We start from the raw sequence: 26,241 nt of genomic DNA on the forward strand, positions 1-26,241 counted from the left end.
CTGCGGGCGAAAGAGACGGGCCCAGACGACCAGACAGCCTCCAGCCTCAGAGAAGGGACGACTCACCATCAGGACTAATTTTCTTGTTTTGATGTTGTTCTTGTTTTTGTTTTTTGTTTGTTTTGGAAAAGCCCAGTTCTTTCTCCGACAATGCCAGGCTCAGACCATCTGCACATGGCATGTCTAGCAACAATCAGAGTGAGATCTGACTGAAAATGAGCTGTTTTCTGTGCAGGACCTGACCTGAACTTCACAGAGATACGAGAGAAATCAATGCAAACTGCTGCAGAGTGGAAGTGCTTGAGATGGAGAGACAAGATGTGATTTATGGGCAGTACAGAGCTAATCAAATATCCACTTGTACGCTAAAAAAATATCCGGCTACAGTACAGTGAACAGCTGAAACATGTATCTGATTACTTGTATCAGATATTTTGTGTACAAATTGAAATAGTGATATGTCTCACACAGCTGTAAACAGTTATGGAGAGCATTTAAACAGGAAGTATACAAGAAAGAGTCTCCTTGTTCGGTTTATATTTATTTACCCCCGCTAAATAATTAAACAAGCTGAGATGCAGCTAAAAATGCACCCAGAGTTCAATCCAATGTCCTCGTTTCAGGGAATGAGTCCATCCAAACACAAAACAGTCGACATCGAGGTTTCAGGGTTCAGATCACTCGGCTTCGTTCTCTGTCGTCCTCTGATACACAGAATATAAAACACTAAAGGTGTTAAAGCAACATTATGTAACTGCTTTACTTTAAACTAACAGCTTCTAAATCACGGCCTTTTTCACAGTAGGCGTTTTGATTTGTCAAACACAGGTGTAACTAATTCACTAATTGTAAGACTTGAATTAATTGCCGGCACAGAGACATCGTTAATGTTGTTAGTTCCACCTGTTGGGTTTCCTGCTACGACACGTCAGCGTGTCTTAAACGGTCCACGATCGAGAAAACAAACTCGCTTGTCGAGGTTTTATATTGATGAAAACAATGTACTGCTTTGGTATTTGTATATTGAAGCTTTAGAGAATTCGTTGTTCACCTTATATTGAGTTTACAAGATGTTTTTGGGACTCGCTTCAAAATTGGATTTCTGAAACGACCTTTTAGAATAAAATAATGGAGTCATGATGGAGGACTGACAAAAGGGAAATAATGTACAAAAGCCTGATCATTATGGCCAAACAATTAATCCAAAGATGTAAGAGAGTAAACAAACTTTGAGAAAACACTGAGTGTATAAAAACTAAACAAGCTTATTTACCCAGAGTTGATCGATAATTGATTGGTTAGATCCAATATTCAGCATTTTTGTGATTTTTTGTGTACTGTTTATACTATATGCCAACTGGAAATTGTAATGCCAGACAATTTATTCAGAGAAGAACAACATTTTTTGCATAGCCTGTTAAGAACTGGTGTCTATTTTGGGTCTCTGCTCGAAAATTACATGCCCATAATTAACAGAGTGTATCTCTGCAACTACAATTTCTATTTGAATAATCAAGGTATCATGATAAAGGGAACACGTTTAACTTAAATATTTGTTCAGATGTGTAAGTATATATATGTCACTGGGTCTGAGTAAATATCCGCTCGGGCTGAACAGGTTGCAGGAGAGGAAATGAAACATTTGCTCATCAAATAAACCAGTTCGGGCCGTCAGAGTTTGGCAGTTTTCATTTGGACAACAGAAACTTAACACGCATGAAAATAAACATGAAGTTTGATAGAAATGCAATCAGTTTACCCATCAGGGGGTGAGGGAGACGTATTCTCCGCTTTAGGTTGGTAACAACTTCCAGAAGATGAAATTCAGTCTCTCTGCTGCTGATTCATTTCAAAGGCTTATTTCAGTTTGTGTGAGCATGTCGACCAAAGTCAGAAGAGATCTGATCAGTAACATTAATACACGAAACATTAACCACGTAACATTCAGCATTAAGAGAAGTATGAACCCGTCTGTGGCAGAGTCATTCATCCTCACAGTGACATTAACATTCGGTCGCCAGGTATCCACCTGTGTTTGTCTCTTGACCAGGTGTTTGACTGTCTAATGAAATCCCGTCCGATCCAGCTGTTCGAAGGTTTCTCTTTTTGATTTGATGGAATATTTGACCTTTTTTTTCTGAGATTCAAATCATATTTTTCTTCAGGAGGAAGAAATGTCTCACTCTCAGCTGTGAAAGAAAACACAATAGTACTTTTTTTTCTATTTCCTTTTCTTTTCTCGTCACTGTTTTGCGAGAGACTGCTGTCTCTGCTCAGTTAATCTTCCATCTCCACACACACACACACACCTTTTCCATTAAGTCATTTCCCCGCTGTCATCACTGCGGCCATTAAATCCACAAATGGCACGATTAAAGTTGAGATGTTGTTTGTGTCAGAAGGAGGTAAAAATATCACTTCATGGTTGACTGTGATCTTATCAGCCTGGTCTTTGTGGTGTTTACAGTCTGATTTTCCTGTCTGTGCCTCGTGTGTGTTTTTTTAAACAGACTATGTGGTCACTTTGCCTTCGCCTGGCCTCTCATGTCCACAGGTCTCCCTGACGTCACACGACTTTGTGATTGCAAAACAAATTGCTATGGTGTCCATGTGAGTGTGAGTGTGTGTGTGTGTGTGTTTTGGAAAGGTTGTCAGGAAGCGTTTATTGTCGGTGATTCCCTTAATCTTTTTACACACATATTCAGAGTCTTATCAGTGGTTATTGTTGTGATTTTCACTCGGTAACCATGGTTAGCTTCACCCCTCACCTCGACCTTAGCGACAGGGCTTAGCGCAGATACACCCTTCCTGTATCGATGATGAAATCATAACTTACCTGGCTGTGTGCACTTGTGGGTGAAGGGTTGAAGAGAAAAGAAGAAGAAATGAAAAACGCTCTGGACTTCCCACAGGTCTTAACCTGAAGTTACAGTTGGCAGAAGATGCGGGCAGAAAGAGGGAGAGGCGTGAACAGAGGATGGAAGGAAGGGTGAGGGAAGAGGGAGAGGGCGATCGCAAAGATGATAAGGCTGCAAGGTCTGAGAGCAAGCTAACAGTGAAGTAATGCTGCGTGTGCAGTTTGTAGCCGCGGACAGTTCGTCATAACCGCTCTGATCCTAAAATCGCCTCGACTGAAGCAGAAGTTAATCTTCTGCAGGAGACATTGTGCTGATTAACTCCGTACAGTGGTGGAAAGTTACTTAATAGTTACTCAAGGGTACTTTGTAACTTTGTGCTATGAAACTCTGACCTACATAAGCAAACAAGACCATCAGTGAGAAGATTGGCAATTTCTTTATAGTTATTATAATTATTCTTAAAGGTGCACTGTGTAGTTTTGGGGAGAGAAACATCTTCATTGACACATTTTTTTTAATTCCTAAACAAACTAAATAAACAAACTCTCTTTGTTCTTATGACTGAATAAACTGAATAAACAAACTGACCTTAAAGGACAACACAACTTCATACTGTTTTACTTTGTTTATATGTGGCGGACCCTGCCACCTTTCTAGCTTCAAACAGTGTTCTGGGGACCTTATTTTCCTCTGAGAACAGCTTGTTTATTCAGTTATGGAGAAGTTAAATATTAGTTTGCATTATAACCTCATAAATATTGTAAATATTAAAATTCTGAGTTTGAATTTCTTCTCCAAAACTACAAACTGCCCCTTTAATGTCAGATCAGATAGGTATATCAGGCTACCTTATCGCTACGCATCCTGCAAACAGCTGTGTTTAAAATAGAAAAAATATTATTAAAAATATGTTGCACCTTTCTTTCACTCGCTTTGGAAACAAATGTACGTGGCCAGATCAAGATCTTACTGACACGAGGGGTTTTTTGCTCATACGGCTGCAAGAGTCAACAAAAAATGAAAGTTGCTTGTTGCTGCTCTAAGTAAAATTCTGGGGAACATCGTGTTAAACTTGATCACAGCCCAATCCTCATCTCTGCTTGATTTACAGATTTTGACGAACAAGAGAAGAAGGTGTGGAATGAAAAAAGACAAAATATTAGGTTTTGCTGCACCGATTTGTTTTAAAAGCACATCATGGGACTGACAATGCAACGCAAACCAGACATTTTACCTCTAAAAGTTTGTGATTGTTTCGTTTAAATAATAGTTTGAAGTCCAAATAGGTCAAATTATACTTTATAAAAAAGGCAAAGATTAGAGTAAAGTAAAGAAAAAAACAATCTGTGTATTTGAGACTTTTACATCTCCAGAAGGAGCCGGTCCTCTTCCTTGTTGCAACGTCATTTTTTTACAGTAGCCCAGAACAGACAAACCAAACACTGGCTCTGGGTTTAGCAGCTACTGTAGGAGAGGGCTAGGCGAGGGGTGTTCAGTTGGTTGCAATCTGCAACCACACCACTAGATGCCAGTAAACTCTACACACTGGACCTTTTAAAGCACTGATTCTGTAGTGAGGATATAGTAAAGTGTGAATACTGAGCATTACTTCAGGTGGGAGTTGTAAGCCGAAGCTTAATGACTCCAGCTGGTCCATCTGTCGGCTACCTGCTATCTGCTGGCCTTAATGAACTGGCTGCGAGCCCTCCGCAGACCAGCACATCTCATTAGCACCATGTCTGCTAAGTATTGTGTGTGTGTGTGTGTGTGTGTGTGTGTGTGTGTGTGTGTGTGTGTGTGTGTGTGTGTGTGTGTGGGTGTGTGTGTGGGTGTTCTTCCACTTCCCCTCACTACCGTTTTCCTTATCTTATCACTCCGCCTTTTTTTTTTTGTGCCCCGCTCTGATCTTTTCTCTTCTATCTCATCATCGTTTTGTTTCGCCTCCCTCCGACCTCTTTGTTCTCTTTCTCCGTCACATGTCTGGAGATCTGACAAACTCCGGGAGTCCTGCAAATCGTTAGTCCACCACAGCCTCCGACATTTCTTTGCCCAGTTTCTTTACATACTCCCACATAATTATCCCTTTTTCCCAGTCCCTTTCTCCTTTGTAGTCACTCTTCTCACCTTTTCCTCCCATCTGTTGCAGATATACTGGATGTGTCTCCACTTGGAGCTGACTCAGTGCTTTCTGACACACCAATTTTCCCTCCCCTAACATTTTGCACATTCACTGCAACCCTTCATCTTCTCTTCTCCTCCTTGCATGACTTCTTTTTGCCTCTAGCTAACGTTAGCATTGCTGCCGACCTCCTGCCCTTAACCTCCCCCCAAATCCATCTCTCGCTGACTTCACACCTCACTCACCTCCTGTGCCCATCACTTGCTTCCCTTCCTCTCCTCCCCTTCCGGCGGTGCGCTCTCACCGCAAAAGACGTGACTACACATCCATGTAGCCCTTTAGGAGAAACCTCACCCATTTGCATGACAGGCGCTGGTGCGTTTCTCAGAGGGAGCGATGGATGGAGAGAGAGAGAGGAATTGTAGGAGAAGGTGTTGCTCTGAATTATTCATTTCTGGTCTATAGGATGAACAAATGCATCAGAACACCTGTCCTCTGTTATCTCTCCAGAGTGTGATATCTCTGTATGCTCAAAGTCATCATTTGAAGATGTCCAGCTTAAGCCCGAGTCCCCTGCCGCAGGATGGCCTTATACAGGCTGACTTTATCTTTGCACAAGGCTATGAATTTTAATAAAATATCTAGATTTAGTCACGCAACGACCTGACCCATTTATCCTGGATTAGTCTGGAAGACTCGTCAGAGAGTAAACAATAAAGAACCTGGTCCACGAGTGTGTTCACTGACAAACAGGGTTTTTTTTGGATGTCCTTCCTCACCACACTGATGTATCAGCTCGTCTCTTTCTCTCTGCATGGCTGCAGGTTGAGGTTTTCTTGAATCAGCACCCAGCTGCAGCCCTGGCGTGTTGGGGCAGTGAATCACTTCTGATGATAGTCCTCTTTTTTTCAAGGCGTAGAGCAAAGATAGAAACACACACACACACTTTCCACAGAGGTGGAATGAGAGTTACTCAAGTGCAGGTCTTAAAAGCCTCTTCACACCAGTATTGTCTTCGACTTGGTTGTTGAGGTAGTCGTTACTTGTCATACAGTATTGGATATTGTGTCATAAATCGATGGTGTGAAAAGGCTTTCATGCTTCAACTACACTACTTTTATTTCACTGCTGTGGTCAGAACAAGATTTTACTGAAACATGATCAGATTGTGAAACATTACGCATTTGTACATATTAAACTACACACTGGTATATAAGGTTTTTAAGAATAGCTTGACCTTGACATCATTAAAATATTCCAGTATACGATAAATGTGATATACTTTGATTTTGCTGCAAACACATAAGAATAATTTTGATTGTAGGACTTTAACCTGCAGTGGAGTATTTTTATGCAGCATGGTTGGTATTTTTAACCTCAGTAAAATATCTCAGTGTTTCCTCCACCACTGATTTTCAATGCCTTATTTGAATCCACCTACTGCATTATGTATAAAGGACATTCATTATTATATATGGATTATGCATTAAGTGTAGCGGATGCAAACACTTACGGAGGTTATGTGCATTTTTTTTTACACTAATGAGAAAAGAAGGGCTACCTGTTACAGCTCTCTAGCTCTTCTTTTGTTTTTTTTGTTTGTATAACTTGTGGTAAACCTGCAAATTATAACCCAGTAAATGTAAAAGATGCCAATTTTCCCTTAATATCCAAGCATACTGATATTTGCAACAAGGAACGGGCACTCAGAAAAAGTCTCATCCATGTACAGGTCAGAAACATAACCCACCTCTACGATTATAACTTCTATTTGGCCTTCGTCAACAAAAACAAACATCACGGGTGTTACGGTGAAGATCAACTGGAAGCGAACAAATCCCCTCAGATAATCAATGAAACTGTGAAGGATTACAGAATTACATTTTGTCGTTTATTGCAATATTAAAGTCAGTCAAGGGTATTAGTGGCAAATGTTTGACAGATGTTTTCTCTGTGTTTTTCTCTTTCACAGAAGTCCTTCTCTCTGGTGTTGGATGCACTGGACTACGACAACGACACGTCAGATTCAGGTGAAGCTGCAGTGTGTGTTTGTGCGTCTGTGAGAAAGGGGAGGCTGAATAAATGAAAAGCTTGATCCTAAGATAATAAGAAAGAGTTGATTTTTTTAATGCGTACATCTATGATCCTCCTCCTCCGAAGACATATTCTGCTTGTTTAAAGTTCGAAGGCTACTTAGCAAAGTTGAGAATGACTGTAGACAGCCGTGTCAGTGAAAATCAGATGCTGTCATCTAGGCTAATGTTATGTTTGATCGATCTGAGGGAGATCTAACCAAAGCCAGTTAGCTTTTAGCATGACCAGTTGGTGTTATTATTTTTCTCCATGATGATTGTTGACTCGCTTCCTTAATAATGTGTATTTATAATAATAAAGCTAGGTTAATTTTCAGCATCTCTAGTCGGTGTTAATATAATGATTATATTTAGCCACTGCATTATTAATGTCGATAACAAATTAAAGACAGATCTTTCAATTAGGCATACAGGAAATGGGTCTAAAAAGTTGTTAGGCTATATTAGCTTTAGCTAAGGCTCGCTCTGACTGCACTCCGGCTAACTTTAACTAGCTAGTTACAGTCAAGGTAGTCTGGTTTTTTAACTTCTGTTTTGTTGTACCTGGAAATTTCCCTTTTTGTTTTTTAAAGTACTCAAACAAATGTTAGAGAGTGTGATTAGATTTGAAAACTTTGTCCAATATGTCAAAACTGACCCACAGGCTATTTTGCCATCTAAGCAAGGTCAGCTTTTAGCTTTTAACTAAGATCTATGGTACAATGGGTTATTTTCGGTTAAACAGATGTCAAAAAGTCAGAGTATGGCCTTTACTTTATTTTGACCTTGGTCTATCTCTCTTACCTATAAGTATAGTTTTCAACAAGCTACATTTCCATGGAGGCAAACGGTTCATGAGAGCTTGTTTACGAGTTAGTGTGGTTTAACATGGTGGAACAATGTGAAAATATCCCCTTTGTCTCTGTGTCTGTGATCATACGCGGCTCGAAAGTCTTTTATCCAGGCCCTTTAATTTCCTGCTCGTCTCCTTGTTGTTTCTACTCATAATCAGGAAAAGCTCCGTGACAGGGAATGTGAGCTGCGTGCTATAAAAAGCATAACACGCACACACACACATACACACACACACACACACAGATGGAGACAGATGTTCCTATGCCTTCCTCATTCCTGACATGCCACAGTCGTCCCTTTCATCCCGCCATCCCCAGTCGTATCCAAAAGATGGCTGAGATAATGAGAAACTGGGAGCTGCACCAGAGATCCTTCTCCTCTTCTGCGTTCGTCTCTCCTGTCCTCTCCATCCTCTCCTTCCCTCTGCCCTCCAGCGCTGCTCTTACATCTTGTTTGCATCATCTGTCGTTTCCACCTGAGCTCCTGACAGCCCTTACATTGGGTCTAAAGCCGTTCACTAGGCCGGCAGCTTAGCTCAGCCCAAACACGGGCGTCCCGTAGCAGTCTGAATGGACTTATCAGGCCCTGCCGCTAATCAGAAAGGATTACCCAGCACGACTGTACCTTCTGAAACAGTCCTTGGAAATAGCGAGAAAATATGATTTCCTTTGAGCACCAACAGTCTGACCTTCACTGAGTTTAAATAAAATGGAGCTAGTGATAATTTTGCAGGTCTTGTTTCCATAGTTTTGGTCCTCATTTTTATTGGATATGAGAACGTTTAACTGGATCAGGGAACACAATCACATTGCTACAACAGGCATTTTTGTTTTATCACATAGAACGTGAAGATTTTCAGCTGCAAGAATGAATTTCAGTGAAAGATTTTACTAAAAGATGTAATAACATGAACAGTATATCACACTTGAGATCCACGTCTAGAGGAGATCACGCCAGCCGCCACATCTGTCAGTATGTTGACATTCTGACCCAGTGTTCATCACTACGTACATTATTATATCAGTACCCTGTACTCATGGGTCGGACCACACCCATCTTTGAACTCAGCCTTCATTTTGATCTCAACTACACACCTGTAAAGCTTCATGACTGCATCGTGTACGGTTGTGACAAAATCTGTCCACAGACACCTGGCAATGTACTCAGAGTCGCTTGGGCCCCGCTGGACTAGGTGTCTCCAGGAACATATTTTTGTCATTACGGCACACACACACATACGCACACTCACACTCCCAAGGTGAAAACAATACAAGCTGCTTGCTGTCTTGGCAGATAATGAGCAAGAGGAAATCATTTCATATTACAAATCACAGCGTGAATGTAGCTAATGTGGTGAAACGACCCCTGGAGGTTTGTTTAAAACCTGTCTGATCTCTGTGTCTTGCCCCACCTGACTTCTTTTTGGCAATGTCACCCAAAAAAAACCCCAGATCTCAAGATCTCAGCATTTAAAGGCACATTGTGGAGTCTTCTTGTTGAAAGTTAAAGTTATTTTCATGTTTACGTTCACTGTTTCTCACCAGAACACATTGTGCGTAGGTTTGATGCTTCATAAACATTTGCAGAGCTGATTTTTTGAAAGAAATTGAACCCTGCATTGCTAGCAGTCCTCTTCTTCTTTGTGTTTGTTGATGTATTGCTACATCTCTCAGGACATTAAAACCACCAACAGACGATTAAACCAGTGACAAGACTATCACGCTCATGCAACAACAAAATGGCCTCCCACTCTTTGTAAAAAAATAGCTTTTAATTTCACCACTACAGTGTTTTAATGAGCCATAATTACCTTAAAAAAGCAGCAGTTTAATTTTCTCTGTTTTCCCCTCTGCACATATTTATAGGGTCACTGAGTGTTGGATTCGCTGCTGGTTTCACCCACGTTTCAACTGTATTGACATAACACTCATAGCCACAAAATTGCCACCACCGACAGAGAGAGAGAGTGAAATTCAATATTAAGAAGCATTATAATCTGGTCCAGCTTGTCTATAAAATTCAAAACACATGTTTAGTCTTAGTGCCTTTATCCAGATGAGGATAATTTCATCGGGGAGCGTCCTACACTGGGTTAAAAAACAAAAACAAGACACATACATCGAACATAGGGGAGACATGAATGCTATCCAGCTGATCTATTGTCTTCCATAGGTCTACTGTATTGATTTGTCGGTTCAGGGAAGTCAAAAAGGAGGCGGTTTCTCTCCTGCAGTGTTTTCTCAGCTTCTGTCAAGGGCAAGCACTTCACAGCCAGCAGCGGGGGACAATCACCAGAGGCTAAAGAAAGAGATTTAAGTGTTTTCGATACCTGCAGACACAATCCCCCCGTGTGTCGGCTGCTTATATTTTCTCTGCTGTAAAGTTGCTGCTGTTTGTGCCATCTAATATTTAAGCTTCTCTCTCTGTCTCCATCTTTGTCTCGTCCTGTGCTCACTTGTCATGGTGCCGTCTCATCTAATCTCATCAGAGAGGAAATCAGACTCTGTTATACACCTCTCCTGCTGTGCTGCCTGATAATGTGGTTATTGTTTTCTACTCTTCTCGCTTGTTCGTATCTGGCAGAGAAACGGTGATGTGAAATTAGCCCTTTGACATGCCAGAGTCATAAAATAATGAAAAACCCACAATGCAGTGCAGTAGCATGATGAGTGTTTGGAAACCGGGCCCGCAGATTTGACTACAGGCGGAGGCCGCTGGAGTGTCCGCTCTGTTCCCACTCCACTTTTACTCTCTTAAACACACACACAGACACACACACACACACACACACAGATACACACACACTGGCCAATATGTGCCCCTGTTTTCATTCCTTTGTGTCAAACCACAGTGACCTCATCTCTCCATCAGGCGGTTTGCAATGTGTGTGCGCTAATAGCTGCCTCCCTTCCTCTTTGGCTCTGTTTGTCACACACACACACACACACACGCACACACACGCACACACACACAGTACACCCTTCCTCAGTCCATCGCTGACTTACTCCCAACAAGTCCTCCTTTTCTGTGCTCCTATCTCACAATCTTTCCCTTTATCATCACCACCATCTCTGTAACACACACATACATACGTTGAGAAACACCGATATACACACGCACACACATATTCTCAGTGCTTTGTGTGTGTTAATACCCTGTCAGAGGAGATTATAAGTGAGGTGGGGATGACAGCGCCTCTGGGAAATCCCCTCCGGGGGTCAGGAGCGCTGCCCCCAGGCCTCGTCTGGTCCTCTCTGGTGTTCAGGCTCTCTGGTGTCCCCTGTTCTCTGGTCTTATGGCCGACCCTTGTCTCCATCGATATCCGTGCCGGTATCCTTCATTCTCATTCTCATTCATTCTTCATATATCTAAGACATATCTAAGAAATTCCAGACAGAGAAAAATGTGAAAATGTGCCTTTCTTTTTGACTTGTCTTAAGTGAAATTGTGGAAAGAGAGATTGTTGAATGGACGGTGCAGAAAACCCTGTTGAAAACACCTTTGATTATGTGATCCAAGTTTTGCTACATTTTTAAAAGAAGTTTGTGAAGAAATGTCTTAAAACTGGTTGTTTAAAAGGCCTCCAGATGCCAAGCGCCAAGAAGTCTAAAGCAATCCTGATTGATTTTTTTGTCCAGTGTTCTGAAAAAGCCTTTCCTCCTTCCCTCCTCCCTCAGGTCAGCTGATTGAGCGAGTCCTCCTCTCCTCCATGTTGAACCCCGGTGAGCAGTGGCAGACGTACCGTCACCACGGACGGACTCTCAGCCTGGAGTACCGGCTTCGCTTCCGCTGCGATTCAAACTACTACGGACCTTTCTGCAACAAGTTCTGCAGGGCCCGCGATGACTTCTTCGGCCACTTCAACTGTGACCCCAGCGGCTCCAAGGTCTGCATGGAAGGCTGGACAGGACCAGAGTGCAAAGAGGGTGAGAGAGGAAACTGCCCACATCATATGTCATGTAAAAGTTTTGAAAATTTACGATTGATTGATTCAGTGAGTTCAAGTCTTTAGTTTTGTTTGGTTTAGATCAATTACGAGCTGTGAAATACTCAAAAGCACACCACATACAACAAATAATTTACCTATTACACCCTACAGGATCAATCGCCCCCCCTTGGTGCCCCTATGTTTGAAAAAACGCAGCAAACGTGCCCGCTGTGATGCTCCTGTGGTAGATTAATCCTCATTAAATGCCCTCTACGGTGGCCCAATGTGCAAGAAAGCATGATAATATGTATCATAGTTTGTATTTTCAATTGAAAAAGTGCATGTAGCTAGTTCCTTTTTTTATCTTCGTCACCCCTGCCCCTCGGACAGCCTGAGTCCGCCATTGCTCGGTCGACGAATGTAACAAATCCGCCAATTTCTTGGCAGGTTAGTCCAGTGACGACCTACTAGACTTTGATCACAGTGACGACAAGACTCCAGGCATGCCATCAGAAATAGTTTGCTATATACAACAACAAGTTTCTTACGGTACAGTTTGTTTTTATCCAGATTAAAGGTAAATGCTGGTAGGGGGATTTTTATTACCTTTGGACGGGGCCCGGCTAGCTTTTTTCCCCTGCTTCCAGTCTCAGTGCTAAGCTAAGCTACCTATCTGCTGGTTGTGACTTCATATTTACTGTACAAACATGAAACTGGCATTCTCAATAAGAGACAAAAGTGCATGTCCAAAAATGCTGAACTATTCCTTTAACACCACGTCTGCGTTATAATTTGTCAGTGTAATGTGATAATAGATATGGTTAATGAGTTATCTGATAACAATAATTGTAATTATTATTATTATTATTAATTTAATCTTAAGGATTTAGAGTGTGAAAAGTAAAAACTGTTCTTTAATCTAAAGTGTGTAACTTGTATAAAAAAGCTTATGAAGATTAAATGACAGGGAAGGATCTTCGTCTTTTAACATCCATTGCTCATCTTCTTTGTCCTTTATTTGGCAAACCTTCACATCTCAGTTTGCTTACAAAGTTTCAGTTTGATGCATGAATACTTTGGAAAATGTTTGTTTGCAGATAATAATTCAGCTAATATTTCCCTCAGGATAACTTTAAGCCACTGATGAGAAAAGTTAAAGAATGTTTTCACTTTCCATTTATTTTTCCACCGCTCCTGACAGGGGGTTTCCTCTTTAGTGATCCCTTCCAACGTTTCTTAAAAGGTTTTTCCATGAGAGTGTCTTTCAAACGTTGGCCTCTGAAATTGTTTTTGTGATTAAGGGCCGTTAAAATAAACTTGACCCCCAAACCAGCGCCATCAGCTTTTAGTGGTAGATGTGTTGTTTTGGATTGTCTCTCTCTCTCTCACACACACACACACACACACACACACACACACACACAGAAGTAAAGATCAGCTTCGTGATCGTCCACATGTTTGGTGGTATTCAACCCAAGAATCAGCACACATAAGTCCACACATCTATTCCCGTTAATGTCAATACTGACAGCTTTAGGATCTGTGACACTGACACACTCCTGTACATCTGTTAGCTTCAGTGGACAGTGTGTGTGTGTGTGTGTGTGTGTGTGTGTGGGAGTGTGTTTGGGGGGATTATTCTCCGTCTGTCTGTGACTCATCAGCTGGACGACCTCACTGTGTGACCTCGGAGCGCTGCCATCGTGTTGCAATGGTAAAAAGTGAATGGAGGAAGCCAGAGTGGAAACCATGGGAACCCTGAAGGACACGCAGCTAGTTTACGGACATCCTCACTTCGTCTGACTTCCTCCTCAGCAGGTCGCTGATTGGACTGCAGAGAAGCAGGAAGTCTGAAAAATTAGTCAGGGGTCCCTCTGTTACCCCCCGCAGGTTAATGACCGTGATGAAGTTCGGGGAGTTTTTCTCCACCTGGAAACTTTTGAAGAGCTTGTGTGAGATTGAAGACATGTTCCAACTGTTTATGAGGTTGCTCCTCCTCATGTTATGTTGCACAACTAAGCCTGTGTTTTGGATATCTGGTGATATCTGGAGGGGTTTTTCTGTCAACTGTTTTGGATTTTCATCTAACTGGCAGATATATTCAGGGTTGATTTCAGCTTTAAATGCCCTTTAACTCAACTGGGCTTCATTCCTGTTTCATAATTACTGATTTATAATCTCTAACAGCTCTCTTTTTGTTTGTGTTTGCATGTTTTTGTTCACAGCTGTGTGCAGGCAGGGCTGTCATCAGGTCCACGGCTTCTGCACTGAACCTGGAGAATGCAAGTAAGTCCGGAGATTTAAAGCAACGGGTTAGCGTTAGTTAAGTTCTGCTGGAGCAGAAACCTCCAGAACAAGTTACAGTCAATGCGACAGTAATATGATGATATAATGTTCCCAAAGGCTAATAAGCCATTTGAAGAAAACAAGTTTCACAACATTTAATAACAGCAACATCAGCCACAGTATGCACATAAAGTGACTGATGTTACTGGTTTAAAACGGTTTCTTTCAATCCTGTGAATGTGATGTGGACTTTGCGCTTCACCTCTTCAGGTGTCATTATGGCTGGAATGGCCCTCTGTGTGACCAGTGTGTGACGTTCCCCGGCTGCGTGTACGGAAGCTGCTCCGAGCCTTGGCAGTGTGTGTGCGACGTCAACTGGGGAGGACTGCTGTGTGACAAAGGTTAGACATGTGACAGAATGAAAGAAAGCCCAGATATATTAACATGGGTATCTAATTTGTGTTTGTTGGTCTGTTTCCCTTCTTCTGTTTATTTTAACATTCCTAACTTGTAGACAGAGCTGTTTATTTCAAGGCTGTCAGACTCACATGGTCCTCCCTTTAACATTTCAACCTGACCTTTTATACCTTCATATTTCATGCCACACACAACCACATTTTTTGTCACAGATGCAGCAGTCTCTTCATCTAGCAGGCACAAAAAAAATCGCTGTTTTATCCTGTTAGGAAACCAGTAGACCCAATAATTCGACATGATGAAAAAAAACTAGTAAAAAAAACTGTTGAAAGCTGCCCATACTCAGTACCTCCTACTATCCAGTATGCTGTGGCACAGTTATGCAAAACGTTGTCTTTTAAATCTTAATTTCAACTCTTATGGCTTGTAAGAGTATCTTTTTTTTCAGCCCTAAGACTTAAGAAACCTGCATATTGCTCTTTAAACTCATTACAACAGAGACACAAATCAGTAACTGAGACGAACACTTAAACTTTTATCTCAATTAGTATCTAATTTAACTGTGTAACATTTAATGCAAATGAGGATCTCCACAGCTAAACTCAGTATATAGAGGACTGTGTCATCTGCATAGAGATGAAAGACTCTTTGCTGTCTATTGTATGTTGGTCAGGGACTTGGTGTGTGTGTGTGTGAAATGTGAAATGTGAAACATTGCATGTGCAGTATATGTTTTAAGCCAGCCGTGTTTCTTCACACACCTTCCCAGGGATGGCCTACTGATCTTCCGTAGGAGATAGCACGCAGCTCCCTCAGGGGCTTCACCTTCTTTAACTTTTCCCACCGCACTGCAGCAAAGTTCCTCCAACATTATCCCAGAATATAACTTCCCACCTCCCACCTCTGTCCCGGTGTGGGAGCTGGGATCCGGGAGCCAAGAGAGTGCCCACGGGACGCTGTATTGTGCAGAGGAAAGGCGATAGCCTTGGGTAAGGTGAATGTGAGCGGGGCTGGGCTGGGCGCTTTCAGATAGGTGGGGTCCTGAGCTCTTTCTGAGAATTCATTCAGGCTCTGTAAAGAGCTGTGGTGAGACAAAGAGACTGTGGGCACGGAGGAGATCATTAGAGAAAGCAGAGCTTTAATCAGCTTTAACACTGGAGACAACAGGCCCTGCAGCTACTGGCCTGCACAGTCAGCACACTGAGCCGACCTGGATGCACTTCAGCCTCAGTGCCCTGTGTGTGTGTGTGTGTGTGTGTGTGTGTGTGTGTGTGTGTGTGTGTTTGTGTGTGCGTGCGTGTGTGTGCTGCTGCTGCACTCTTTACCTGAGACAAAGTCAAACTGAAGTTAACCTGGATCCATCTGCATTGTCAACCTTTTATCTTTTCTTCAATATATGCTTTTTATCTCTCTGCTGTTTTGTGTTGTAAACGACAAAATGAAAGCAGGTTTTAATCGGACAGTTTTGTGGTTTCAGATCTGAACTACTGTGGCACCCATCAGCCCTGTAAGAACGGCGGGACCTGCACCAACACAGAGCCAAACGAGTACCAGTGTGAGTGCCAGGAAGGTTTCAGAGGAAGAAACTGTGACATTGGTGAGCATTGAGCCACTGAAAAGAAACAATGAAAGATAACACAGGAAGCCGCAGTTAATGTGAAATTGTCGTCTGTTTTTTTTTCTCCTCTCTCATGCCTCCACCTCCTCCATCGCTCTCCTTTAATCAGTGGAACATGCATGTTTGTCATCCCCGTGTGTGAATGGCGCCACCTGTGTGGAAGACCCAACAGGCTTCAGCTGCATCTGTACTGACAGCTGGACCGGACACACCTGCGCTGATGGTGATTTTCAAACCACACACACAAACACACACACCGCTCACGGAAACACACAGCTCTGAGCTGAGGGGCTGGACAGTGTGAGATTGCGTGTGATTGGTTGTTATTGGATCAAAGCCAGTGAGTGACTCTAATCAATCCAGCAGAGGAAGCTAAATTAGTCTGAACACAAACAGTATCAGCAGCAATCAGCGGTCGGCCTCGCCCTCCGTCTGGCTTTGTGTGTGTCGGCTGTGTGTGTATGCATTTCCACACTCATACTGACATTGCCAAAAAAGGTGAGGTGGAGCATCTTTAATCAACTCTATTGATTTAATATAGACTGAGATTAATCTGTGAGCTAAGGGCGTTTTTTTATTGATTCAAAATTTTTAAAACTTAATTGTCCATTAATGTAGGTATAATGGAAATGTGTCTTTCACTGGTGTAAGGCTCATATAAAGTTACATAAAGCACATATAAGACCATCAAATGCACATAAAAAGACAACACAATACATGTAGTAAATAATATGCTGTTTACTAACAGGAGTACAAGTTAAAAGTAAAAAAAACGCACCAGCTGCAGGTCATCGGAAAGTCGCGCCGGCTGCTACCGATAAGAAAATAGCGTTTTAATCTCCTGGGCCTTATTCAGTCTTACATCTAGATGCATCCAGACTTTGTTGAGATCCAGATGAGATGGATTAGAAATGCAAGCAGAGTGTGATACAAGCACCTCTTAAAGCACGGGGGGACACCCTTGTGATGAAAGGGGAATGGTTGTTATGTACATTTTAAGCTGTTGAGCGAAATAAGGAAAACACAAAGCCTCAAATTTCTCCTGGTGTAACGAAAAACTGAAGACAGTGCTACTAACATCTGAAAACAATGAAACACAAAAGTAGACATACTATCAGCAGACTTTAATCTCATATGTGAGGATTTGTGCAACATCCGGTGCACTTATGATGTGTGTGTGCATGGGAAAAAAATCAAAAGTTGTTTTGGGCCAAATGAATGTAATGTTATGAGACTGTTTGCTCTGTGAGGAAACTGAAAGCGCTGTTAAATGTTAAAACAATACACACTAAACTTTAGAGCAGGACTGACATGTTGTTGTTGGCTTTAAGCATCATCAGTTGTGGTGGTATTAGTTTGCTCAACAGTAGACAGATGCTTTTCCTAAAAAATATGCAACGCTAGACTGTTTAACGTTATTACAGTTTCTATGTATGTAATCTATGTCATGTCTAATCTCTTAAACCTGCATTAATCCACATGAGGAACTCTGAGCATTTGATATTTATTTTAAAATGGACAGTAAGATTTTTTTTGTCTGCATCACAGCAAACTAACTGGCAAATATTCCTCAGTTTTACCTTCAGATCATATCAGTCAGTCTGTATTCACATGCCCTTTAGGCACTGTCAGCCATCTGCAGTAATTTGATTTATTAACTGGCATGTAAACAAAAAAAACGGTTTCTGTAATCAGCGTAAAATATCTGAGAAACCTGGTTATCACAGCCAGATTTCTGCTGGAGAAACCTGGTCTCTGTCCATAGTAGACAGGGTTTTATAAGAGTGCATGTGCATGAAGAGAAAATAATGAAAACAGTGTGGAGGGATGAAAGAAACATTTTTTTTACATGGTGCTTTCATGTTTGAAGATAGTTTAATTCAAGCTCACAAAAGCAAAGCAGCCAAAAGCAAAGATATCATGCCTTTTAATCACAAGTATGAATCAAGCTCAGGAATGCTGCAAAACACATTTCAAGTAGCGGGGACAAAAGAAAAAAAAGGAAAAGAAAAAGGACACCAGCTGCATGCAGTGGCACACTCCTAGAAAGACGTGTTGCTTGTTCCTCCGTGAAACAGTTCCTGGTTAAGATCAAAATTATTTAATTATGTGACATTTAAAGTGTAACTACTACCTCTGTAATAAAAACACACAGGAAACTATTAACTATTCAACCATTTAAGGGCACAAAGAGGCCAGCTAATTTTGTAGGGCAGCAGATATGACACTTCATCATGTTTTCTCCACCTAACAGGGCACTTTATCATGTTGTTTTTTTGCACGTTGAGCCACTGAAGAGGGCACTTTATCATTTTCTATCTACCATAGGGGAATTCAAGAGGGCACTCTTGCTGCTTTTTTCCAAACATTGCTGCACCAGGGTAGGCCACAAGTCCAAATAAAGCTGGGCTCTGGATACAGGAGTTTTACAGCGATTTATTTCAGATGATTTTGCATGTTTCTGTAAAACCCCAGATAAATTCAAACTGGATGTCTCTTAATGTTGCAACTTCATGTTTGTGTCAGTTCAATATTTCTATCTCTCTCGTCACAACGCTGTGCTTATGCTCTAGTTAGGTTTAGGCAGAAAAACCACTTGGTTAAGGTTAGAAAAGCATCATCTTGGCTTAAAATGCCCATTTTTGGTCACTATGATCATGGATGGAGATGGTCCGACTTCCAGTAAAAAATAGCCAGTTTTGATTGCCAGAAAAACCACTGGAAATGTCCGCAGGTCTCCTTAAACACCAACTTGCAACGTGACAAAAACTGATGGAAATATCCCTGGGTTAGGGTGACTCAAAGCGTGGTCGGCCATTCCTGACACTCTGACACGACATTTAGATTTCAGAGAAGAATATCTGTAAAGTGTAGTAAAGTTAGAGCTCGGTTTACATCTGCTTCAACACCTTAATAGTTGACTATTCCTAAAATGCAGGCCCATTTTTAGGCACATGCAGTTGGAACATTGTTTATTGACTTTATTTTCTTTGTCTGAATCTTGTTCCTTGGTACACGCTGTGTTACATCAGCTTACAGAAGCCCTCACACCTCATATGATCTCCCACTGAAGCGTGGATAAAGGTCAAACGTGTTTTGGTCTGCGAAGTAACAACTGAGCTGTCAGAACAGTCTCGATCATGTGCTCTGTATTTGTGTGTGAGCCGTATGTATACTCAGGTTGTGTGATTGTGTGAGTGGCCACAGGTGAGATTGGATCGTACAGGTTATGGTCTGTCAGAGCTGCGTGTGTAAACAAGCCGCGTTCCACATCCTCTGATTTCACCTCGATCAGGATAAGCTACGCTGCAGGTCGCCCACTGGCATGTAAACACTTCAACAAGAAGACAGTAAGAGGGAAGGGACAAACAGAGGAATAAAGAACAGTTTATTTTTGCTCTTGTTGTTTGTTGTCAGAGAGGCGGTCTATCTCGGTCTCTGTATGTGTTGTGGAGATTCTCTCTGGGGGTTACACAGCGAGAGGATTGTCAGGCTCGCAGGGAATGACGACCATAACCACAACACAGCTCTGCTTTCAGACTAGATTTATATATATAACCAATATTAATTAAAGGCTTCTTTGTTTGTTTGGGAGAAGTGCTGCTAGCTTGGCTTGGGTTATTACTGCTCAGAGTCGGGGTCAGGAGGATGGAAAGTGGTTGTTCTGCAGGGTGAAAAAAGGTTATGAGAGAGACAGAGCGTGAGATGTATGGGAAAAGTCTTGATGGCACTACTGCACAAATATGACAAGTGTAATAGGATGATATGCGTGGTCAATCCTTAAAACGAGAGCTTCTCTCCTCACATTCCCTCAGTTCTTCGTATCGGTTTTTAATTTCTCTTCAGAGGAGCGAAACCAGGCGTGGCAGCTTCATTTTTCTATTTCTATTTTACCCCGTCTCTCCATTCTTTCCCCCCGTCATCCTCTATTTAAATTCACTTGTTCCTGCCTCCTCTCTGGGAAAAGGTTGGTGGTGTCAGCCATCATGTACGTGCAGCAGATTATTATATTTATCACTGTTTGCACAGAAACCAGAGGAGCAGAAAGAGAATGAAAACACAGGCTGCCAAAGCATCCGCATACCAATGGTGGCGTGGTGGCATCACACAGACACAGTGACACACACACAACATATCTTTGATATGCACACACACACTCCCATTACACAGACCAGTAGTTCATGTACAATATGTTCTCATTCTCTTCTCAGCGGTGAGGCAGTGTGATCGGAGCCCTTGCGGACGTGGAGCGACGTGTCAGGAGGCTCCTGGAGGTTACCGCTGCCTCTGCCCACCTGGATGGACCGGCAGAACCTGCCAGCTGGGTCAGTGGGTCACGATTAAACATGTATTATATACAGTATATACCTGTAGATGGTCACTGTCTCTGAATAACCCAATACAGTGATTCCCAACCCGAGGCATTTCTACTCAGAGGTTTCTGCTGTAGCTAGCACGTATGTGAAGAGTTTGCAGAGTAGTTCAACTAATTTGGAAAAAAGTCATTAATGAATTGATTAAAAATTACATCCCCAAGTCAGTTATAACAATTAATTTAAGTGTTATTGCAATTAGCGTGCATAAAAACTAGTTAGCAAGGAAGCAGAGGAGATGGAACAGTTAGATGAAAGCGATGGATAAACTGTTGAAACATGTCATTAAAAGTAAATAGTTGGAACATCCAGCTTTTACGCCTTCATGTGTATGCAGTACGAATGCAAACGTGACCAGTCCAAACTACACATTGATAGTTTAATTGTTAAAAAGATATAAACCCACTTTTATATGATTAATAGCTAAATAACACCCAGTGTGACATTAAATCAAATGAACACATTTTTGGCAATAAATGGTGGTGTTGATGACGGGTACATGAGTTCATCGGACTGGGTAGAGTAAGAAAGAATAAATTTAAATGAATTACTAAAAGATAAGTGCTTGTAGCTGCCAGTAGCTCACTGATTGGTTCAACCACTGTGTGTTCGGCCACAAGTGCACAGCTTGAGGTTCTCGAGATCAAATGATCACAAGGTGAATATTGTGATATACCACTCATATATTGATATTGGAAGTATATCCTTACCAAGCCATAAATAAAAGTAATGTGAACAAAGGAAGAAACTTAAAAGTAAAACAGAGATGCAAATTGTGTTTGTAAAGATGGAGGACCAAGACAATTATTGTGATTATTTTCTTAATTAAAAAATTGCTAAGTGAGAGCAAGACTAAACAAAAAGGACAGGACGAGTGCTCTCTAAGTGTTTGAGGTGCAGACACAAGGACCATTAAGGCCGTAAGACGTGCAGTTTAATTAAATCCAACACTTCACCAGACGAGCTGCCTTCATCGGGTTTCATTCGGGGGTGAAAATGTACGGTGTGTGGGACACCAGGTTTTACAAGCTTTGTAGCAAAGATTTCATTATGAGCACAGAAGACGGCAGATTCAACTTATACAAGGTTAACAGACACGTGACATGCTGTACATGGATGCCAGAACTATGTCCGTACTATAATGCTTCAGAAGTTTAACATACTGGTGTTTGTTAATGGTGATAATGTTTCAGTCGTTGACTTAGCTTTCTATTATTATCTATAAAAAAAATAGATATTTATCATGTTCAAAGGGATCTTTCACAGGATTTAAATCACTGATCTTCTAATCAGCTACATCAATCTCAGCTTTGATACACAGCTGGTTTCACAACCTGTGTGTTCAGTGGAATATGTGTGATTACGTTTTCCATTTGAAGTGAAATATGCATTTAAAGCACAAATTAAAGAGGCAGAAATAGCTGCCGGCATGTTAATTCTCCTATAAACCCATCCTGACTGTGAATCAGTATTCACTAAATGCACTGTCACGTCTCTGTGGGCTGCACTCGCTCATATTGACGAGTATACTCCCAGAGGGTTGTTGTGTTAGATGGTACAGCAGAGGGAATATTGTATAGCATCACGTCACACACACACACACACACATGGTGGACATACTGTATAAGGCTTGGGGGGGTTATGAAGTAAAAACTGAGACATATTTCAGGATGACAGCCTCTCCTGCTCCTCTGTGTTGCAGTGATATGTCACTCTGACACTTGATAATCCCCCGTAGTTCCACATCACAGGTCACTGGCTCACAGTATAACACACACACACACACACACACCCAATGTTCAAACACAAGTGATAAAACTCTTTACGGCCTGAGCCGAGAGGCAGAGCATCAGTAGTGCCTCAAATGGTGAAAGGCAATTATACTTTCTATCAGTTTCACTCTTTTATTAGCGACTTCTGTCCCCACATTTTCTCCCAGGCTTTTCCCTTAGATAACACACACACACACACACACACATACACACACACACATACACTTCACCGGCGTTAAATCCTAATAGGCCTCTCACTGACTGTAACAGGTTTAGATTACCTATAACTGACTGACTACTTCCCCTTTATTCATTCAGCATTTCTTTCTAATCCTCCTCTTCTGCTATCAGAGCCAAGCCCTCGGGGGTTCCTGGCGTTTACACTCCCAGTGAGGCGGAGGCTGGGAAGAGGCACACATAAACTTAACAGAAGCAGTGAGGGGAGCTGCGCATAAACAGAGATGCTGCGAGGCATTATTTTGGATGCGATGTGCATTTGTAAACATAATATTTGACAAGCACTCCCAAGTGTTGGTGTGCGTCCTGCCAGCGTCTCCACTTTTACTTTCATCTTAACTTTGGAGGCTAAACATCGTCGGACATGCAGGATTAGATTCTGTATCCATGAGATGTTTTTACTTATTTCAGTGAGAAGCAACACAACAAGATTACACTGATATCTCTGGTTTATTAGCTGCAACCAGCAGCTCTATGGTTTGCATTGTTGGTCGGCCCACAAATATTTCCCCACCCTTTCACGGCCACAGTTTTCGCCCTAGGAGGCTAAGGTTTGGCATGGAGGTCGAGTGTGTGTGAGAAAGTGTGTGTTTGTTTTCATGCCAATTGGCTAAAAGTGTCCGTGGTAATGGGAGGGGTCTATCGCAAAAAGGCTCATAACAGCCCTGTCCATATTGGAAAAGGCAGCGCCAGCATTGTCTGTTGTGTTGTTGTTGTCTTCACTGTTGCACAGTAAATACTGTGCAGTCCACGTACTCATGGTTTCATACCAAGATTTCAGACATAGTAGAAAACCTCACATACTGTTTTAGCGTACAAAATAGCATGTTGGTATGGGTAGCTGAGTTTTGGTTAACACTAGTAAAAATGCTAAGATCATGTCAATCAAGACAGTGTAAAACTTTCTATCTATGAGGCTGAAATTACTCATGGAGGTGAAGTGTTTGAGAGGTTGTGTGCTTGAGAATGCACGAACACCTGGATGCTGTGCGTACCTGGTCGCAGCTTTTACAAATTTGCGCTTGTAAATATATCTTTGAATTCGATCTTGTGTGTCCTTTCAGTTCACAACTTGTTAGTTTATTTCCTGTATAATAAGTGCTAAAACAGCAGCCTTTTAAACAGCTGTTTCTGCAATCTGCACAAAAGAATAAAACCTGCAACTGCTATGTGTTACGGAGGAAGACCACTTATGGACATATTGTTGCATGTTTATGTAAAAATTAGAGGAAGTGGGAACAAGATTGTTGTTGTCCTGGTTTAGATCTATCAGGGACCGCAGAGATGAAATGTGGTTCATCACATCAGTATTTCTGGAAACATTCCTTCTTCTTCTTTCTCCCTTCAGACACCAACGAGTGTGAAATGAGTATCTGCGTCCACGCCCGCTCTTGTCGCAACCTGATCGGAGGATACCTGTGTGACTGCCTTCCTGGGTGGACAGGGCCTAACTGTGACATCAGTGAGTATAAAAGGAAAAGGAATAAAAGATAAAAGAGTCCTGTGGCGGCAGGCAGTGAAACATGAAGAGCCTCAGTGCAGACCAGAGTCCCTGCAGGCAGGAGATCATTTTACTTCCACTCCAGTTACATCAATCATCTGTCACCCTGCATCACTAAAATACACAATAATTAAAGACTAACTTTTGTTTTTGAGTATTGTCTCTCTCTTTTCACTGTGTATATTGATGTTTATGGCACCATATTGCATAATTATCTGTGTGTGAAAGATTAATAAGTGTTTCCGGTCTCTCTTAGGGAACAGCAGCTGTCAGGGTTTGTGTCTGAACGGCGGACATTGTGAGGTAAGAGTCCTGGCAGTGCTGCCCTTTTCTGTCCGTCTAATTTGCCTGTTGTTGCAGTCACAACACGAATCCACTTCATTGTCTTCCTCCCACTCTCTCTCAGACTGGTGACATTATCGCCTCCTTTGTCATTCCTTTATTTGTTCCTTAAATTAAGATTTCTCACAAAAACTCTAGAAACTACATTTTAAAGTGAATCCATGGGAATCATTTTAATTGTGTTAACGCCCAAGGCATTTCAGGCCTTCTTCTGGGGACAATACCCTCTTTTTGACATTTTGCCTCGAGTTGTGAGCAGTATTTATTCTCAAGGGGGCAAAAATGTTTCATTGCCTGAGGCAGATCCATAACAGGCCTCCTCTCTCTCTCTTTAGTGCCCCTTTTTCCTGATGCTCCATCTGTGTCACATACATTTAAATAACATACAATATATGCTGTCCCGCATAGGACCAGGTGTCAGGGTCCAGATGCTTGTGTCCACCTGGCTTCTCGGGGAAATATTGCCAAAATGCTCCGAGTCCTTGTGACAGCGCCCCTTGTCTGCATGGAGGACAGTGTGTGGAGAAAGATGGAAAGACTGTCACCTGTAACTGTCCCGCGGGATATTCAGGAATCTTCTGTGAGGTTAGAAAACCTTCATAGAAGTTAGCTCAAGGCTAGCTTAAAGTTAGATTAATACAGCGCTGTAAAAATGTACCTAAATGTTATGTCATGCTTGAGTAAGGATAGCGTGTTAAAATATTACTTTGGTAAAAGTGAAAGTCATCCATACGAACATGTACTTAATTATCAAAATTATTTATGTGGCAATAAATGTACACAAAAAGAATAAAAAGCACAAATTAAAGTAAACATATGCACATATTTACATGTACATGACTGTATACTATGGGTCGACCGATTATCATCCTGACCAATTATCGGATACGATTATCTGAAGGTTTTTTTTCATCCAATTGCCAATAAAGTAAATAAATTTAAATATGTGCTATTTTGGCTCTGATGCAGCGTGTAATCTGCAAAGTAACTCATAACTGAAGTTACCAAATAAATGTAGAGACATGAAACATTTCAGTATTTCCCTTCAAATGTAGGTGGAGGTATAAATTAGCAAAAAATGTGAATACTCAAGTAAAGTACAAGCACCTCAAAATTGTGCTTGGGTACACTACACGAGTAAATGTACTCAGTTACATTTTATCACCGGGCTTATGGGAGGGTGCTCGACACTTTCCTTTCATGTCGCACAGTGGAGAATATTTTTATAATGTGATCATGTTAAGTCAGGTTGAGTGGGTGGTCACTTTAGCTGTTGGAGGATGATGTCTGGTTGCCATGGAGATTACTGAAGCCATTAACTGAAGCATAAATTGAAAACATCATGTGGCCCTCCAAGACACAACTCATCAAGTGTCGAGCGCCCTATCATAAATCAGGCTTATAATAAAAGAAAATGATGAATTTGAATAGAGGAGCAATGTAACTAAATAAGATGTCATCTTATTTATCAATTCAATCAAATATAATTAGAAAAATTATGAAAAATAAACAAATTTCAATCATAGAAAAATAAACATACTGATAGAAAATGAAGGGAAAGATATATAACATTTCATGTTGAAAAGCTTGTGAAATGACTAGAAGAAAGATTTTCAAGCCGATCTTTATTGTTTCTTCTTTCCATTATTTCAGATCACTTTGGATCTGTGCAATCCCAACCCCTGCCAGCAGGGGGCACCCTGTCACAGCACAGAGGGCAGATACATGTGTGCCTGCCCTGAGGGTTACTATGGTAACGAGTGCATGAGCCTCAAAAATCCCTGCATTGGTCAGCACTGTCCAGGTAATCATAATATGTGTGTGTGTTTCTTAAAAAGCGCAAAATCTCTATGAAGTTTTGTC

General features: G+C 41.6%; 1 protein-coding gene across 1 annotated transcript in view; it reads left to right on the forward strand.

The window, feature by feature from the left end:
* The window catches only part of LOC141019793 (uncharacterized), a 47,297-nt gene that overhangs the window by 20,583 nt on the left and 473 nt on the right, over positions 1-26,241 (forward strand). Inside the window, exons 4-14 of the mRNA XM_073494803.1 lie at positions 6,950-7,007; positions 11,582-11,830; positions 14,058-14,118; positions 14,389-14,519; positions 16,013-16,132; positions 16,263-16,376; positions 20,365-20,478; positions 23,884-23,997; positions 24,293-24,339; positions 24,787-24,963; positions 26,032-26,182. Of these exons, the coding sequence (XP_073350904.1) occupies positions 6,950-7,007; positions 11,582-11,830; positions 14,058-14,118; positions 14,389-14,519; positions 16,013-16,132; positions 16,263-16,376; positions 20,365-20,478; positions 23,884-23,997; positions 24,293-24,339; positions 24,787-24,963; positions 26,032-26,182 (1,336 nt within the window). The remainder of the gene's footprint in view (positions 1-6,949; positions 7,008-11,581; positions 11,831-14,057; positions 14,119-14,388; positions 14,520-16,012; positions 16,133-16,262; positions 16,377-20,364; positions 20,479-23,883; positions 23,998-24,292; positions 24,340-24,786; positions 24,964-26,031; positions 26,183-26,241) is intronic.

This window comes from Pagrus major, chromosome 2, assembly GCF_040436345.1.
Source record: "Pagrus major chromosome 2, Pma_NU_1.0".
Taxonomy (NCBI): Eukaryota; Metazoa; Chordata; class Actinopteri; order Spariformes; family Sparidae; genus Pagrus; species Pagrus major.